The sequence below is a fragment of the Ammospiza caudacuta genome, chromosome 2, assembly GCF_027887145.1.
Source record: "Ammospiza caudacuta isolate bAmmCau1 chromosome 2, bAmmCau1.pri, whole genome shotgun sequence".
Classification (NCBI taxonomy): domain Eukaryota; kingdom Metazoa; phylum Chordata; class Aves; order Passeriformes; family Passerellidae; genus Ammospiza; species Ammospiza caudacuta.
Genome location: NC_080594.1, coordinates 68759201 through 68776953, shown reverse-complemented (window position 1 = coordinate 68776953; position 17753 = coordinate 68759201). Strand labels below are relative to the sequence as shown.

The window sequence follows — 17753 nt, the reverse complement described above, 5'->3', positions numbered from 1 at the left end:
TTTTACAGAGGATAACCAGAGGTAAACCACTGCACAAAAGAAGCAGAAGCAATAGCAGTTTAGTCATTTTTCTTCAATATTTTTAAGGAGATCTTCAGTCTTGTGTGGCCAGTACTCCTGATTGTATGTTACATCTATTTCGATTGTTCTATCTTTGCTTTGCAGCAATAATTTTTGCCATCTTGTCTAGGCTGGCTATTATTTTAAGCCTTCCTATTAGAATAAAATAGAATAACTTATTTTCAACAGCCTATGTTTTGGTGAATAAGAATTATTTCTCCAGATTTATAGTTATATTATCCCTATCTGCTGCGCAGCCAGACAGAGTTCTGATATTGTTTTTCCTACTACCTCAAATTGCAATAAAAAAATATTTTTAATGTGGTCCTCAAAATACTCAAACTTGTTACAATGCAGAAACAGTTATAGCCACAAGAGAGAGCTCTTGTAAAAACATAAGGCTGCTTGAGAAATAATTACATTTTGCACTTTAAAAATGAAAAATAGTTTTAGTAATTAGTGTTTACTTTAATTATTGTATTTCAGGAAATTAAACAATGATGTAAATTAGCACAGTATTCCCAATTCCATTTATATTCACCTTTTTATTTGTTTTTAATTAAAGCCAAGAACTAGTAAATAACGTATATAGCTACATTATTTTTGAAATAACAAACTACGTTATGCAATCATATTTTCTTTAACATTTCATCCCTTGATCTTTGCTTGCACAGTGCAATGACCCTTAGAGGCAAAACAGATCAATTCAATATGAAAATGCAGCTCTGCTCTCAGTAATGTGATTGCTCTACAGAATAAGGTTTATATCTGAGAAAATCTTCCTCATGCCCTTTGTGGGTTAAATTACAACTTTTTTTAGGTGCTTAAATACAAGCTTATGCCTTTGGGGTCTTTAGGAGGACATATCTCTCCATGTCCCAGAAGAGGGTGCTTTGTAAATGCAGAGTAGAGCGTGGTACACAAAGTCGTAAACCAGTGGAGTTCTGCAATATAACAGTAATTATATCTTCCTATCTTGTTCAAACTGAACTTTGTAGAGAGAACACAGGATTATAAGGGAGTTAGCTCTTCCTTCTTGATTTGAGCTACCTAGATTTGTTGAAGATCTAAGTATAGGGCTGCCCTAGTTTATGTACAAATGGGTATCTGCTTGTGTGACAACTTTCTCTCATAAAAATCATTTAAATCCAAAGAAATTAAGGTACTTTTGTTAACTGTTTTCCAGAGCACTGTTCCCCTGACTAGAGGGCTTGGCCTGTGGTTATGTTTAGCCCCTTGAAGTTCAGTTTGTGTTTTCAAAGCAGCAAACTGCCTCAACTGGAGAATGTGGTCTTTTATGTTTACAACCTTTTCTCACCATTTCTGATGACATACTTTATTCTACTCTCATTAAAATCAATGGGAAAGCTCTGTTTATTCCAGTCACTGCAGGATCTGGCCATTAATATGTTAATTTCTAATCTTCCCTTCCAAATTCTACCATCTGCTTTTTTCCCCCTGTTTTGAATTAAAAAAATGTGTTTTACAGACATATTTTCACATACTAATGTTGTTACTTTCCTTATGCCTAATTCTCTTCAGCTGAACTTTCCAGATGGTATCCAAGATTCAAGCATCTTTACTTTAGATTCTTCATTTTAAAGTTGTTACTGCATGATAAATATTAAATTAGAATAACAACCTTTCTCATGTACCAAAATAGCTCACCCCTCTGATCTCATTATTTTCTTCCATTCTTTCTCTAAATCTAATAGCTTTCTGTCCTCAAATTGCAGCGCTTAAAATATCTATGACTCATTAATTGTAAAAAAATTGTCTTTTTATTCATTAGTAGTAGAGCTTTTTCCATGAACGTCCCAGCAGTGGCCCAAGACAATTTAGACAAAAAACCATTATTTCTTCTGTCTAGACAGGAATGAATTTGTAATTTTGCCCTTTTGCATGGAAATGATGGAGAATTGTTGCTATTTGATGCAATACAGAAAAGACATTTGCACCTTTAATCTGCAGTTCAGATATTATCAACATTCCCTTTAGGACCAAGGTGGCCACAGTTCATCCAAGTACTTAAACAGATGTTTTTCCTTAATGATGTAATTTCACAGTAATTGTGATTGTATTTAAAGTTACACTTGTGATCAATACATTGGCTTTCTGGGCTTTATTATTTGAATGGAAAGAAAAGAGATTATTTTTCTTTCTTTTAAATAAAACATCACCAGGCTTCATTTTCCCTGATAGAGACTTCACACTAAGTATAGATCACTAAATTCTAAGCCTGGAAATAAAACCCTTCAGTCCATAACTAATACTGAGTAGCAGATGGAATCATCAGACAAGACAAGACTGGATGTCTTATGATACTCAGTAACTACAGATATGAATAAAGTACACATTTAATCAGAAGTATTTATAGAAAATACCTTGTTATATATGTCATCTATGTTCCATAAGTTTATAGAACGTGCATAATATATTACATACATACATTACATACAACATATATTACACGTTTCCTTTCCTTCCTATAAAGTTTTATAAAGAAAACTTTATAATACTTTAATATTTCCTTATACTCAATATAAAAAAAAGTTCATTTGGGTTTCAATTAAGGAAACAACCTTTCTTTTTCAGAAATACAATGCGCATCTACTCAAAGTCTCTTGACATGAGCCTAAACCTTTTATAGGTCCAATACTGAGCCTTAAAATTCTTTCAAACTAGTCAGGCCAAACCATGGTAACTACTAAAATTTATGATGAAGATGTTCAGTTACAGAAGGCCTGGTTTATTTTTCCAGTCACTTCTCTTGTGCCTGCTTTCAAGGTACTTTTTCAGCTACAGCAGAAGCTGTTTTCAGAACACTGAGTGCCAGTAAAGCAAACTCCTGCCTACCTACAAAATGTGTGCAAACATGCGTGTAGTAGTAATTCTAAGTAACATTACTGGATTTTGTCTTCATTAATTTCTAGCTATGGCCAGGCTCTGAAATTTCCATCCTCAATACCTGCATCTGTGGCAGGTTGTTTTCAGGTGTGAATCTGCCTTGCACCTGTTATCTGTAGTCTTCCAGTCGGTGTTTGAGCACAGCAGTGGCGCACCCAAGTGATTTCCTTCCTGGTGGAATCATAACCAAAGTCATTTCTTGGACACATCTATAGCACACCATCAGCACTGCAGATGAAGGGTCCTCCAGGGCTTGGTTCTTTAGAATGTATCTGTCATTCCTGGGAACGATACAACGACACAAATTACTTGTAAACTATCACATGAATATATGGTCCGAGGGCAAAAATCTGTGATGTGAAACCAAGTATTGGTCATTCCCTCTTGTTAATATAGAAGCTGGAGATGCAAGTGCAATGAAAGAGAAGAAAAGTTATGTTATGAGATAAGAAGTAGAGCATCTCTTAATCTTGTTCAGCAACCAGAAGAAAACCTATATACTGGATATTAAGAGTAGTAATAATAACAAAACCATTTACAGGAAGTGCATCTAAGGACATATGAAGCAATGAGTTCCTTGCATCCAGCTATGATGGCTGACAGATCACTGAGTTGTTTTACAGTGAAAAGTACTTTTGTAATAATTGCTAATAATTTGTTTATGAGCAGTGTATGTCCACAGATCCTGTACTTAGATAGATCTCCTCCCATTGTGTTTCCCACTCAGATGAACCGTGTTTTTCAGTACCTATCTTACTAGACTAAGCTAGCCATATGTTTTAATTCTCAAATTGTAAAATATATTTTCCATTCATCTTCATTTCTTCAATTTCAAATTTGTGCTTCCTGACCACACGTGACCAGAAATGAATACATCTACAGGTAGACTAACATTACCTCCTGTAAAAATATTACCAAGATTTTCAGACATTAATTAATTTATTTATTTTGAGGTTCTAAGACTTCATTGAGAAATCAGCAGATTATTGTCATCACAGTTTCTTTCCATCTGTCATAGTCCCTAAAAAAATCAACCCCTGATTGAGAGATATATTATGTACTTCAAATACAACACAATTTCTGTGATATCAATATTCAATGTAATTTTTTCCTCTCAGAGGGCTGGTCAAAATTTTGAACTTGGTGTTTTGCATGGACTTCAGGATCTATACTTGAAAACACAGCCAATTAGGAGAATAATAAATATTTATTACAAGACTGAGCCCTAGAAACTCTGCAATCTTCCCTTCACTTCAGTAACGTGTATTTAATAATGGCCAAAATTGTCTCTTTATCCATTTAATAAAATTTTTATTAACTGATGGAAGATTTCCAACTTGAACTTTTTTTATGATACTATCATGCTGTTTAGATATCAAGTCTTTTCAATTAACCTTATCTTGGAAATTAATCTATTAGGGGACATGTTTAATTACTCAGATGTGATATGTCTTCAATGAGTCCATTTATGTTTTATATCATTGTTCATTTCCTTCTGTCTCTGATAATACTGATGTCTTTAATAAAATTCTGTTAAAAGAACCCAAAAGATGATCCTTAGAATAAAGTAACTGGCTATAATGTCTCATTCTACTTTCTTCTTCCTTTTTTATTTTAATCCGAATAACGTGTTTTTCTCCTACTATATTGCCCGGATCTGTTAAGGTATTATTTAATATGTTAGTTCTTTAAGTAGCTGGGACATAGATTTTTCAGATATTCAAGAAAATCATAACAAGCAGACAAAAATTTACAGCTCACATATGTTTTTCTAATTCCTCTTTCTCATTGGCTTTAGATTACATTTCCATTGGTATTACATGCATCATCATCCTAATTGAAACAAGAACAGAACATGTATTTAGTAGGTTAGCAACACTTACATCATTCCTGATCTTTATCTTTCCCTCCACAGACTCTGGTCCAACTTATGTTTTCATCCTCTTTCCATATAGATCTGGGGAGAACTTTTTCACCCTTCATTTTATTTTCTTACTACTTTTAGAACTTCTGAGACACAACAGTCCTGATCATACACTCACAGAATCACAGAATGTTTGAGTTGACCTTAGGAGGTCACCTGGTGTAACCACCCTGCTCAAGGACACCTTGGGGCACTTGCTGAGGACAGTGTGCAGGTGGCTTTTGAGAATCTCCACAGACGTGCCTTCACAACCTTTCTGGGCAGTGTAGCAGTGCTCAGTTACCCTGACAGTAAAAGAGGTTTTCCCCATGTTCAGAAGTCCTGACAGTGGAGACCACCTTAAAGAGCCTGACCATGTCTTCTTTACACCCTCCCTTCAAATATTGATATACATTGATATGATCCTCCTAAGGTAAACCTCTCAGGATCAGAGAAAATGGCCTCAAGCTGAACTATGGGATATTTAGATTGGATATTATGGAAAATTTTTCTTCACTGAAAGGATGATTGGGCATGGGGAAAGGCTTACCAGGGAAGTGGGCCATCCTGAAACAGTTTATTGTAAATGTAGACACTGGATGTCCTGAGACTGCTAGTAACTTTCTCATCAATCTAACTCTTATTGTGCAAGAAAACTGAAGTTATTGAATTCTCTTCTCTTCCACAGGAGATCTAAGAAAAACTTTTCACCTATAGGTAGCCTTAGACTAAAGCACCTCCTTTTTTTCCATGGTTTTTAATTTTCAAGCAATATGTATGAAATGAACACTCTTTTAAATTTTTATTTTATTTTATTTTATTTTATTTTATTTTATTTTATTTTATTGTCTATTTTTGGTCTTATTTAGCTTGTTTCTAAAAAGCTTTCCTTACCCAGAGGTGTTGTTAATATTATGCTCCAGGTAAAATAACCAGCAAGTGGAACTTCAGTGGAAGCTATACCCATCCATTTAACATTTTCCTAAAACTCATCCTAAGTTATAAAAGCATGCCTTTAAAAAGTTAGTATGTCTACTAACTCCTGGGTACACTTAGCTGAAGCATATCCAATGTCTGTAACTGTAGACAAGAAACAGAAAACTATGCATCTGGCTCAGAGAATTTTTGAAGCTTTGCAGCTCTGCCAACCAAGATATGTGTATTCCCTAGTACAAAGAGATTGTATATTGAATTTATACATCAATTGTCTTCATTTTATTGACTTTCAATATTTTGATCCTTTTAATAAGCCTCAAACCCTTATTCAAACAGATAGTTCTGCCTTCTGGGGCCCCTGTCAATTTTATATTTTATTTTATATTACATTTAATATTCCAAGTTAATGCCATGAGGATGTTTGAATGAGATATCTACTTAGTTTAAGAAATCTCCTGGGGCGACTGAAAATGTAGTATTTTTAATGGGTAGAAATATTTTTTCCACACAATTAACACAAAACCATTTTTTCATTGCTTTGCCTTAAGCTGGCACAAACTTTCTTAAAAGACTCCTTTGTAGGAGCTAAGTGTAGAGCCGAACACATTTCTGCTGTGGTAACTTCAACTTTCCCTAACATCTGACAGGAACAGAGGATCTCTTCTACCATGCAAAGAAAGGCATAAAATTTTTATCCAGAAGAAATTGTTCCTGCTTACCAGCTGATAATACATTTCAGACTCTTCTAGCAATTATTTTTCGCATTTGGAAGATTTTGACTTTTATTAGATTCACTACAGCCTGGCAAACACTTGATAGAACCAAGGTCATTCATGGTGGGTACCAAGCTGAGGATTTTATTTGTTCTGTTTTTGGAACTGAGAGAGTACTGTAAGATGCTGAGTAGCTTGAGACTGAAACTCACTAATGTGCAGAGATATAGCTTTTAGGTAATGCCCTTCAGAAGATTTCCTCCCTACATAGTTTAATGATGTACTTTTCCTGTAAACTCCTTGCAAAACACTTACAAGTCCTCTACAGCACTGCACTTTCATCTTCCTTGGCATGTTTGCTTCTTCAGTAAAGCTGCAGGGATGTGCATTCATCTCTCTGTGTCTTTGCTGTGATTCTGCTAGTGGTGCTACCCCTTCCTGGGACCTTAAAGCTCTCTAACTTTCCTTTTATGTCTCAAAGGTTTCTGGATAGTGAGATAATTTTTGAGAACATAAGACTGCTTCAGAATGTGTAAGACTTTGCTGATATTAGAAATTTGTACTGTTTTTTCTCCCATTATAACATAATAATTTTGGTCACCGCACAACTGTCAAATCTGAGGGTTTTGGCACTACAGAATTTTCCATCATCGGGAAGCATTCTCTAAGGATATATTTCATTGGAAAATGAATCCAAAATACAAACATATTTTTTTGAATGATCATAAGTAAGATTGTTGCAAATTTCCCTCCAATGTTAGCATTTGATATTATTTCTTTTGCGTCTTATATTCACAGCATATTTATCTTGGTTTTATGTGCCTGCAGTCTCTGTAGCTAGTATTGTCTTTTACGTAGCTCACCCGACCAAAAGAATGTCCCTCCTGTATATTAAAAGTGTCTGTGCGGGTATCTCCATATGTCCATGAGCTTTGTGGTTTAATCCAGCCAGCAACCAAACCTCACATAATTGCTTCCTCACTCCCCCACCTGTGGGATAGGGAAGACAATCAGAAGGGTAAAAGCTAGAAAACTAGTGGGTTGAAATAAAGACAGTTAAATAGGGAAAGCAAAAGCCACACTTGCAAGAAAAACAAAACAAGAAATTAATTCGTTTCTTCCCATGGCAGTCAGGAGTTCAGCCATCTCCAGGACAGCAGGGCCCCATCACATGTAACAGTGACTTGGGAAGACAAACATCATCACTTTGAACATCCTCCCATACTTCCCTTTTTATTTCCCCTGCTTTAAATACAGAGCATGATGCCATCTGGTTTGGAATATCCCTTTGACCAGTTTGGGCCACCTGTTCCAGCTCTCTCTCCTCCCAACCTCTGATGCACCCCTACAATCCTTGCCAGTGTGGCAGCAGGAAAAGCAGCAAAGGCCTTGGCTCTGTGTAAGCTCTGATCAGTGATCGAAGAAACATCTCTGTATTATCAACTCTGTGTTTGGCACAAACACAAAACACAGCCCCATACCAGACCTTGTGAAGGAAATTACCCCAGACAAAACCAGCACACTGAGGCAATGTGTTACCAAAAATTATCCCTTCCTGAATGTTAAAAGTGTCTGTGCAGGTAGCTCCAAAAGTTCATGAGTCAACTACATGCACATTAAAATCCTACAGAGATGTCTGGGAAAAAAACTGAGCAGGACATTGAATTTACCACCCCAATAAGGGAAATTGCAATGCTATTTTCATGCAGTTACTTTCCCTTTAACTCCTCTTTCTCTTTGTGGCTATGGAAACATGTAAAAAATATTGTTTACCAATAGATATGGGAATTTCACAATTTTTAAAAGCATCTATTGTAAGGCAGATTTAATTTATGTTAGTTATCCCTTGTGTCATATTTTTAACCATGGTAGAAAAATGATAAGAGGGATAGAAGGAAAAGGGATAAAGTTTAAAACAATAATATAAGAAAAGATCAAGTTAAAGGGCTTATATTTTCAAAAGATCTTAAAACTGAACACCTTGCATATTATAATTGCATTTAAAAGACTTCTAGTAGCATTTCTCTGCTTTTACCTTTGTTTTTTTTTTTTTTTTTTTTTTTTTTTTTTTTTTTTTTTTTTTTTTTGTGGTAGTAAAAGTTGCAATTCAAATCCCATTCAATTAGATAGCCGTTAAATGCCCAGTGGAAAAGATTATCACAAAATATTCTTTTTCCTAACCTTGATCTGAACTGGATCATGATGCTGATGCTAATAGCATCATTCTTTAAATACATTGTCTGTACTTCTGTGTAATGCTTGTTTCTGAGGTTATTCTGCTTGTATCCTTACTGAAAATTTAAAGAAACCCTATGGCAGGAAAGAAACCTTCAGGTTAGGCTACAAGTAGAAGGTGCTTAGCAAACATCAGTGGTCTTGATGGCTGGAATGGTAAGCCAAACAATCACAGAATGGTTGAGGTTGGAAGGGGCCACTGCAAATTGTGCTGTCCAGCCCCATGCTCAAAGAACAAGAGGTTGCCCAGGCAAAAGTCCAAGATATTAAATTTTTGAATACCTCTAAAAATGGAAGCTTTGCAATCTCATTGGACATCATATTCCAAAGGCTGATAACTCTTGCAATTAAAAGTGGGGGGATTTTAATAATATAAAATATATCCCTGGATTTCTTATATCATAATTTCTGTCCATTACCTCTGGTTTTTTACTGGATAACACAGACAAGAGTCTTGCTCCAAATTCTTTACTGCTCTCCTCCCCTGCTCAAATCAGTTATATATACATATGCATAAGATTCCCCTGAATCTTCTCTTCTCCAAACTGAACAGTTCCAGGTCTGCCAGCCTGTACTCAATGACTTAAACTGAGAGACAGTAGCCCTTTGTTTGACTCTCTCCAATAAATCCATACCTCTCTTGTATTGAGGTGTCCAGAGCTGGATGCACTATTTGATTGTGGCCTCATCAACAGTGAGGGGGAGGATCACCTCCCTGCTGTCAACACTTTTCCTAATGCAGCCCAGGATACCATTAACTTTCTGTACTGCAAGGTCACACTGACATCTTCTTTTCAACTCAGTGTCTGCCAATGCCTCAGGTCAGTTTTTTTTTTTTGCAAAGCTGCTTTCCAGATGGTCAGCAGGAAGCATTTACTGGTACATGAGCTTATTCCTCCACAGGAATTTCCCTGGGGAAATATGTGTTTGATTTTGCTGAACTTCATTAGGTTCCTATCTGTCCAAGGCTCCAGTCCATTCATCTGAATGGCAGCACAACCATAGGGAATATCAGTCACTCCTCCTGGTTTTAAGTCATCTGCAAACTTGCTGAGGGTGCATGCCATCCTATTCTCTGGGTCAGTAATGAGAGTGTTAAGCAGCATGGGCTTCAGTATTAATGCCTGATGCACACTGCTGGTACCTGGGTTTTGGGATTGGGGTTTGCGTGGCCAGGTTTTGGTAGAGGGGTTGGGGTGCAGACTGGCTTCTCTAAGTTGCCAGAAGCTTCCCCCATGTCCAACAGAGCCAATGCCAATCAGTTACAGGACAGATCTGTAGGCAGTCAAGGCTGAGCCAGAGATGGTAGTAGCAACTCTGTGATAAGATATTTAAGAAGGAAGAGGAAGTCATTGTGCAGATTTAAGCATGCTGAGAGAAGACAGAAGTGAGAATATGTGAGAGAAGCAACTCTGGAAAAAGGTCAGTGAAAAGGAGGCAGAGGATGTGCTCCAGGTGCTGGAGCTGAGATTCCCGTGAAGCCTGTTGTGAAGACTATGGTGAGTAAAGCTGTCCCCATGAAACCTGTGGAGGTCGATGGTGGAGACCCAAGCCAGAGCAGATGTATACCTGAAAAAGGGCTGTGAACCTTTGGGAAATCCATGCTGGAGCAGCTTTCTGGCAGGGTCCTGTGCACTCATGAAGGGAGGAAACCATGCTGAAACAGATTTTCTAGCCGGACTTGTGACACTGTTAGGACCCCAATATTGAGTAGGCTGATCCTGAAGGACTGGATGTTACAGGAAAGGGACCCACAGTGGAACAGTTAATGAAGTACTGTAGCCTGTGGGAAAGACTGCCTCTGGAGAAGTTAATTGAGAATTGTCTCCTTTGGCAGGAATGCTATGCTGGAGCAGGGGAAGGACTGCAGCGTCAGAGCAGTGACAGAAACAGCATGTGATAAATTGACTGTAACCCCCACTCCCCATGTCCCTGCACTTCTGTCAGGGAGGAGGTACAGCCCATGAAGGTGGAAAGGTGTTTTTAAGATTTGTTTTACTTCTCATTATCCTTCTCTGAATATGATCAGTAATAAATTAATTTACTATTCTCAAGTTGAGTCTGTTTTTCCTGTGACAGTAATCAGTGAGTGATTTCTCCCTCTCCCTATCTCAACCCATGAACCTTTTTTTTTATATTTCCTCTCCCCTGTCCTGCAGTGGAGGGGAGTAATGGAACAGATTTGATGGATACCTGTCATCCAATCGCAGTAAACCCACCAAACCTCCAGGACTTAATTCTGTTTGTTACAGCCAAGACCTTCATCATCACACAAAAGCCAATCTATCAATATACAGATTTATCTGAAGCTTTATCATCACTTCTTATACCACAGTGGTGTTCAGTTTTTCACAGGATATAAACAGCTAATTTAGAATACTTTGAAACACTGTTAATCATACTTGAAGTTTTTAATTACACACAATAATTTTGTGATGTTTTAAACATAATGTATTTATGGAATAATTAATTTATTTGTATGCAAGTAAATGTAATCATATTAATGCAATAAAGACAAATTAAAGCACAATATTTCTTCATTATATAAGTATCTGATCCCAGAATTAAAATACACCCAAATGCAATTAGAATTTAATGCAGTATTTTCCAAAAGGCATATTATCATCACTAGCACATAATCTTGCCAAGTTATTATCAGTCCCTTATTCTGACTAAACACATCATAAAATTCCAAGGGGACCAAGGGAAGAAAAAAATCAGAGAAAGCAGCTCTAGAAGAACACTTTCATATACTTCAACAGAACTTGAAAAATACTTGGATATGAGACTATCAGAAAACAGGAAAGACTTCTTTCTCCTCACAGGTATGGGGAGCCATGAGTTTAGGTGCAAGCTCTGTCTGAGTGTCTCACAGGTCACACAGCTATGTGTGTCCAGTTTCCATGGGGCTGGTCACCACACAGCCAGTGACAAATAAAGGTTGAAACTTTCTGCTGCACAACAGCAAATTCTGTCTTTTTTCTGTGTAAGGGTTTGCTCCTTTTATAGATATCCCATCTGAGACAAAGCATAAGCTATCACTTAAGTTATGTGTGTACCAGGACTGTCTAGCTTGGATGAGTCTGACATTTGACTCAAAATGTGTCTTAACTACCCCAGCTTACTGCCCTGAGTCCTTGTCCAGAAAACAATTTGCCTCTGCATTAAAGTTTTAAAAATTCTGTCCACTGCAATCACAAATTCCTCTATCTTTGTGTGAACAAACCCTTAGGATTTTCTGCTGCTATACAGACTAAACTATGAGTCATTAGACTTTGCAAATCATGATTAGGAGCATTATCCAAGAAACCTGATGCAATTCATCTCTGAATGGCAGAACAGAAGAAAAAATTATCTAGAAAATGGTATTTGTGAGTCGCAAGGCACAGAAACTAAAATTGCTTATCCAATATGGAAAAAACCCATGACTGAAATGCACCCACACATCCATTTTATACCTAGCTGAAAAAGTTATCTGACACAAGGTCCAGGCTAGGGGACAGAACCATTCTCATACTGGTGATGTAATAAAGGCATAGGAATACTGTATGGAGTATAACTGGTAGGCTGGCTGGGTTTCTGTTAGCTGCAAGGTGCATTCTGCGGAGAAGGGTCTGAACTACTCTGAACCAGTAGGCTTTGGCAAGCTCTGGCACCGCCATAAGCAACTCATCTTCAATTAAACATGCAGCAAGGCAAGGGAGCTCCCAGCACCCTGATTTATACCTGCTCAGGAAAGAGAACCTGTTACTGGAGGCATGAAAAAAATGGAAAAAACACCTCCAGAGAAATTACAGGACACTTGCAGAGTACATTCACCATTTTTTCCCCTGAAACCACATCTCCCAGAGACGCTGTGGCTCTGCCACCTCTCTCTGCACCTAGGACCCATCAGACATGTCCAGTACTGGACCAATGAACCAAGCAGAGGAACCAGGCAAATACTGGAGACAGATGCATTTTCCTTCCCCCATTCTAAGGTAGCATTGTTTAATGTTCCTCTTATGTAAAGTAACCTGAAATCAGTCGTTGCTTTCAATGAGTGACCTCTAAAGGTCATAGGCAACCTAAATATTTCTATGGTTATAGAGGATTGTTGCTTTTTTTTTAGTTCATATGATATTCAAAAATTACTATACAGTATTTACATAAGCAGTCATGTAATTTAGCCTACATTCATAAAAAACTTTTATATACTGATCTGTAGTCCACAGTTCATCTATCCTTAGCTCTCTCTTCTGTGATCACTCCAATCACAAAAGAAGATCACAAAAAACGATCACAAGCAAGATAGACATCTACTGACAATGCCTTTAACATAAAGTGTCTGTATCCAAAGGAAGGGGCTGAATAAAAAAATCTCTTATCTGAGGATAAATTAGTCTTGTCAGTGTTCTCACTGGGAAATCATCTGTACAAGCAAAAAAACCTCCTGATTATTCTCCAGTGCAATATTTCCAAATTGCAACAGTTTTCTCAGGTGTGATGCCCACTAGTACAACACTGTGCTCAACTTTACAAAGCCTATCTGGTCTTTAGGCCAGAGATGTAATTATGAAGAGTTTAACATTTGGCCAAAGAAATAAAATGTAAATTTGTCTCTCAGGTGCTAGCTACTACACATGTCATTGCTCTACTGCCTGAAATACTCCTCCTCCTTGATATTTTGGAACCATGACTAGAAAACTTTCTTTGCCATCCCTACTGTTTCTACACTAACAAGTATTCTGTATTTTAACACTTTTTTTTGCTAACTGAGTTTCTGGGTGAACAAGAAATATTTTCCAAAGACCTGGACTCAAGGTCATGTGTCGAGTACTCCACTTGTGTGTCAGTCTGGTTATGGTTAGACTTAATAAAAGCAGACTGGTCACATCCACACAATGAGTTCTTGTCCCTGATTTCCTGAATGCACACCAGGTAGTCTCAATGTGTTGGTTTTATTCTAGTCTGATCTTTTTGGTTTCAAGATTGTGAAATAATATTTTTTTTTTCACACCACAAGGGCAGTATTTTTATCATACGATAGCACAACATTTTTTATGGGCACTGAAATGTGATATAAATACATGTACAGGTGTCAAAGGGTACAAAGCTTACAAGGCTGACATTTGAGGAACCTATACCATTAAAGACAAACACTGGCTCATCTAAGTATTGTTTTTGGCAGTAGTTGTGCATACTGGCTTTGAAATTGCACAAAGCAGAAAAAAGTAGCATGGTGGACTGTCCAGGAAAAGAGTCTTCAAGCTTGTTTCATAATATTTCTTTTTTTAGTAGCACAGATATACTGCATTATTTGTCCCACAATTCAAGTTAAAATTGGATCTTTGAAGGAAAACCTCCAAGAGAAAGAATTTATTAGCATATTCTGAAAGTATTTCATATCAATTATTTTCAGAAATGTTATATGACTGGTTAATGTAGATGCAAAAAATAAGCCTGTCACAAGATCACTTGTATATGACTTTAATATAAATTATATCAGAATCCATTTTCTAATAATATCTCCTAGTATTCTATGGTAAAAAGTGTTAATCTAACCTTCTAAATACTAAAATAAGTTGTTCTCTTTGATATTCAATACCTCAGTATAGCAGACATCTACAGATATTCATTATGTATTGCAACATTAATTTTCTAGGCTTCAGGGGTCTGAAATACCAACATCCATGCTTCAGCACTTCCGCAAGACCTCTGCACTAAGCCTAACAGGCTGCTTGATGCCTCTTTTCGTCCATTACTTGCTGATGTTTGGGCGACAACAAAAAATACTGTTTTTTCTAAACTCTTCAGTCCTGCTGCAAAATCTCCCAAAGCACCTGGTTCTTCACTTATATTACATTGTTCCCTCTCTTGAAGTATCTTATTCCATTCATAGAGGTCTCTGTGCTGTTCTTGGAGAGCTTTCTCCTAACCTCCTAGGGCCTTTTTCTTATTTGAAGGGGCATATTCCCTTCTTGCAGAGCAAATTTCTGCTCACTGAGAGAGGAGAATTTTTCTTCACAAACAGCTTTTTCCTCCACCTGAATGGCTTTGTTGTCCTCTTGAAGAGCTCTAAGCTGGTCCTTGAAGGCTTTGTGTTTTTCTCAGAAAGCTAAAATCTCATTGTGAAGAGCTTTTTCCTTCAATGCAAATGCTCATTCATATCCTCTGAGAGACTTAATCTCTTCTCTGAGGGCTTTATTTTGTTGGCAAGCCTTTTGCTGTTTCTCAAGGTTCTTTGTTTCCTCTGAAGAGTCCCTATGCTTCCTTTGAAGGGTTTTATTCTTCTCCCAAAGGACTTTGTTCTGTCTGTGGACACTTAGATTCTCCTAATAGTAGGCATTGTTCTCAATATGAAAACTTTGTTCTTTTTGCCGAAAATTTTGACTGTCTTCTTGAAAGACCAGATTCTCCTTCCAGTTTGGTTAAATCATGCCACAGGACAGGAGATGGCAAATAGGAGTGGGAGCAGCAGTGATAAATTCCTGATGTTCCTCAAAGAATATTTATCCTTTGAGTCAGATACTTTCCCACTTAGCTGCACCATTCAGGGAAGGTGATTTCACCTTCCATAAGCAGTAGTCATGGAATAGAGAATAGAGGTTAAGTGTCCAAGTAAGTAAGTAAATAAATAAATATAGTATTAAATCTAAAATAAAAAGAACAGTAAATCAATACTGACATTTGACAAATACTGTATATTTTTGTATGTGCTGAAGTATGTTCAGCAGATAAATTTCGCAAGGCTAACTTGACTATACTACTTACTACTTCCTCTTAGAGTCCTTTCATAGTCCAAAAGCTTTGTCCATTGTTCTCATTAACTTGTTTATAACCGAGGTAAGGTAGCAATAAACACTTTTAATTGTTGTTTATTCCTCATTCCACCCTGCTGCAACAATATTAGATTGTTTGGATTGGAACAAATGTACAGACTAAGTAGGATTTTTATAAATTTAATTTCAATATAAAGGACAATATTTTAAAATCAAGGATGTTTTGGATATATGCCTGGTGTTTACTTGGAAACACTAAACAATTAGTTAACATGCTGCTCAATCATATAATTTATACATACAGCTAAATGCAAACACATATTCTAGCTGTTCAGAGAAACTGTATTATATCTGTGGAGTATCCAGCAGAAAAATTATGATAAATTAAGGAAATAATGCAATAGCTACCATTGTTTAATCCTTGAATCAATTTGCTGTCTGGCAGCTCATGACAGACCTGTCAGTGAGGCTATCCTCAATGATGTAATTTCAAAAGGCATAGCAGCAGTGACACAGCATTAAGAGGCAGTGGTAATCAAATAAGTTGTGTTCATATGAACTAAAGCATTAGGGTTTGTATGTCTAGGGTTCTCTAGCAAGTCACTCTTTATTTTCATGGGTATTTTTTAATATTTCTTCATCCATTATGTTAATTCAAAACATTATTTTCTGTCTGGCTAATGTTTTTTTTGCCAATGGTATTGATGGCTGCCATGAAATATTTTCATACATAGACTCTAAAAGTGTGCTTTTGCTTCTAGCTACCGTGGTGCAAATTTGGGGTAACTGTAGTTATTTCTAAATTATAAGAAATTCCATTGATGAAACAATATATAGTCTCTATATTATTCAAAATAGACTAGCATTAGTATTCATAATTCCAAATATTTGAGTATATTTAAAAAATGCACATGAAAAAAGAGAATGAAATAATAAAAGAGCATGATGGTAGGTGTTTGCAATCTTTATTGCCTCCCAGTTTACATTCTTTTTTCCAGCTCAAACAAGATCCATGTAATTTATGACAATCGCTTTGCTTTGTTTGAAAAGAGGATGAATTACTTCAGACCCATGAACATCTTAGATTACACTGGTAACTTGTCTACTCCTTATGAATTTTGAAGGACAGAGGAATATTATATTCCAACTAAAGTATAAACCTGTTTCCAATATTTGTTATCTGATCAAAACGACTGATATGTGGGGCTTTTTTAATCATGCACTATGTGCTCAGGATATTAAAAAAAGTCCAGTGAGCTTACAATTAAATTTGGCAATTCTGTTTAAATCACTACACACATCACATCATTTCTTTGTACTGTCCCTCAGCTCTGTTCTTTATGTTAATTAGGTAGGGGACTGAAATATGGCATGTAAAATGTTCAGTAATCTCAGGAGATGAATATATACAATTCCCGCTGAAAACTTTACAAGATGATCAGCCCTCCGAATCCTTTTTTCCAGGATATTTGATTCCCCTGCCTGCTCACTCAAATTAAATAGGCAATGCAGATGAGTAATACTGAAACCTATAATATCAAACAAGATCAGTATCTTGGGTTCATATATCTTTCCCAGGCTTTTTACCTCACTTTAAGTCCCCAAGAACTATTTAAATCTTATTTCTTCCATGCTTATCAGCAAGATATATCTGAATATTATAGTTCAGTTAATTTTTTTTCAGCTTCTTTAAGAATGTCTTAGTGATTAAAAAGAGGTAGTTCATGTAAATCGGTAGCTCTTCTAGTTGTTTCCATATTAAAATATAAAGTTTAAAGTAACACTGGTTATTTTGACATGTAGGTCCCCTTATTTTATAATTTAGAAATATAAGTAGTAGGAAAAAGCTGTCAGTTTCAACAAGTGACTAAGACTAAGATTAAAGATTAAGGCCATATTTCCTCCTCAATCTACATAGTAAAAGAGAGAATAATCTGAGGTTTGAAAAGGAGGGAATTTTACGAATGCACTCCAGAACTGGACTAAAACAAAAAAATGCAGCTGAAATTATACCAATAATTATTTACTCCACTAGAAATGAAGGTAAACTTATCCTAACTCAGCTTCATGATGTTTTCTTGAGTCCTGTCACTAGTCACAACAGTGAAGACATTGGTAGCTGCCCCTGCACTTCCCATCATGATGTTGTTGAAGACTCTGATGATGTGTCCCCGCAGACTCCTCCAGGATGAACAAACCAAGTGACCTCCACCACTTCTTATAAGGCTTCCTCTCTAG

General features: G+C 36.6%; 1 protein-coding gene across 1 annotated transcript; it reads right to left on the bottom strand.

Annotated features, from left to right (window-relative positions):
• Positions 1 to 14394: 14394 nt before the first annotated feature.
• On the bottom strand, positions 14395 to 15169 carry CCDC70 (coiled-coil domain containing 70; the record flags this gene model as incomplete). Its single annotated transcript, XM_058825590.1, is given in 3 exon segments — positions 14395 to 14693; positions 14696 to 15160; positions 15163 to 15169. Coding segments are annotated over 3 exon segments (771 nt in total), but the record flags the coding sequence as incomplete, so codon positions are not given.
• Between the last annotated feature and the right edge of the window lie 2584 nt (positions 15170 to 17753).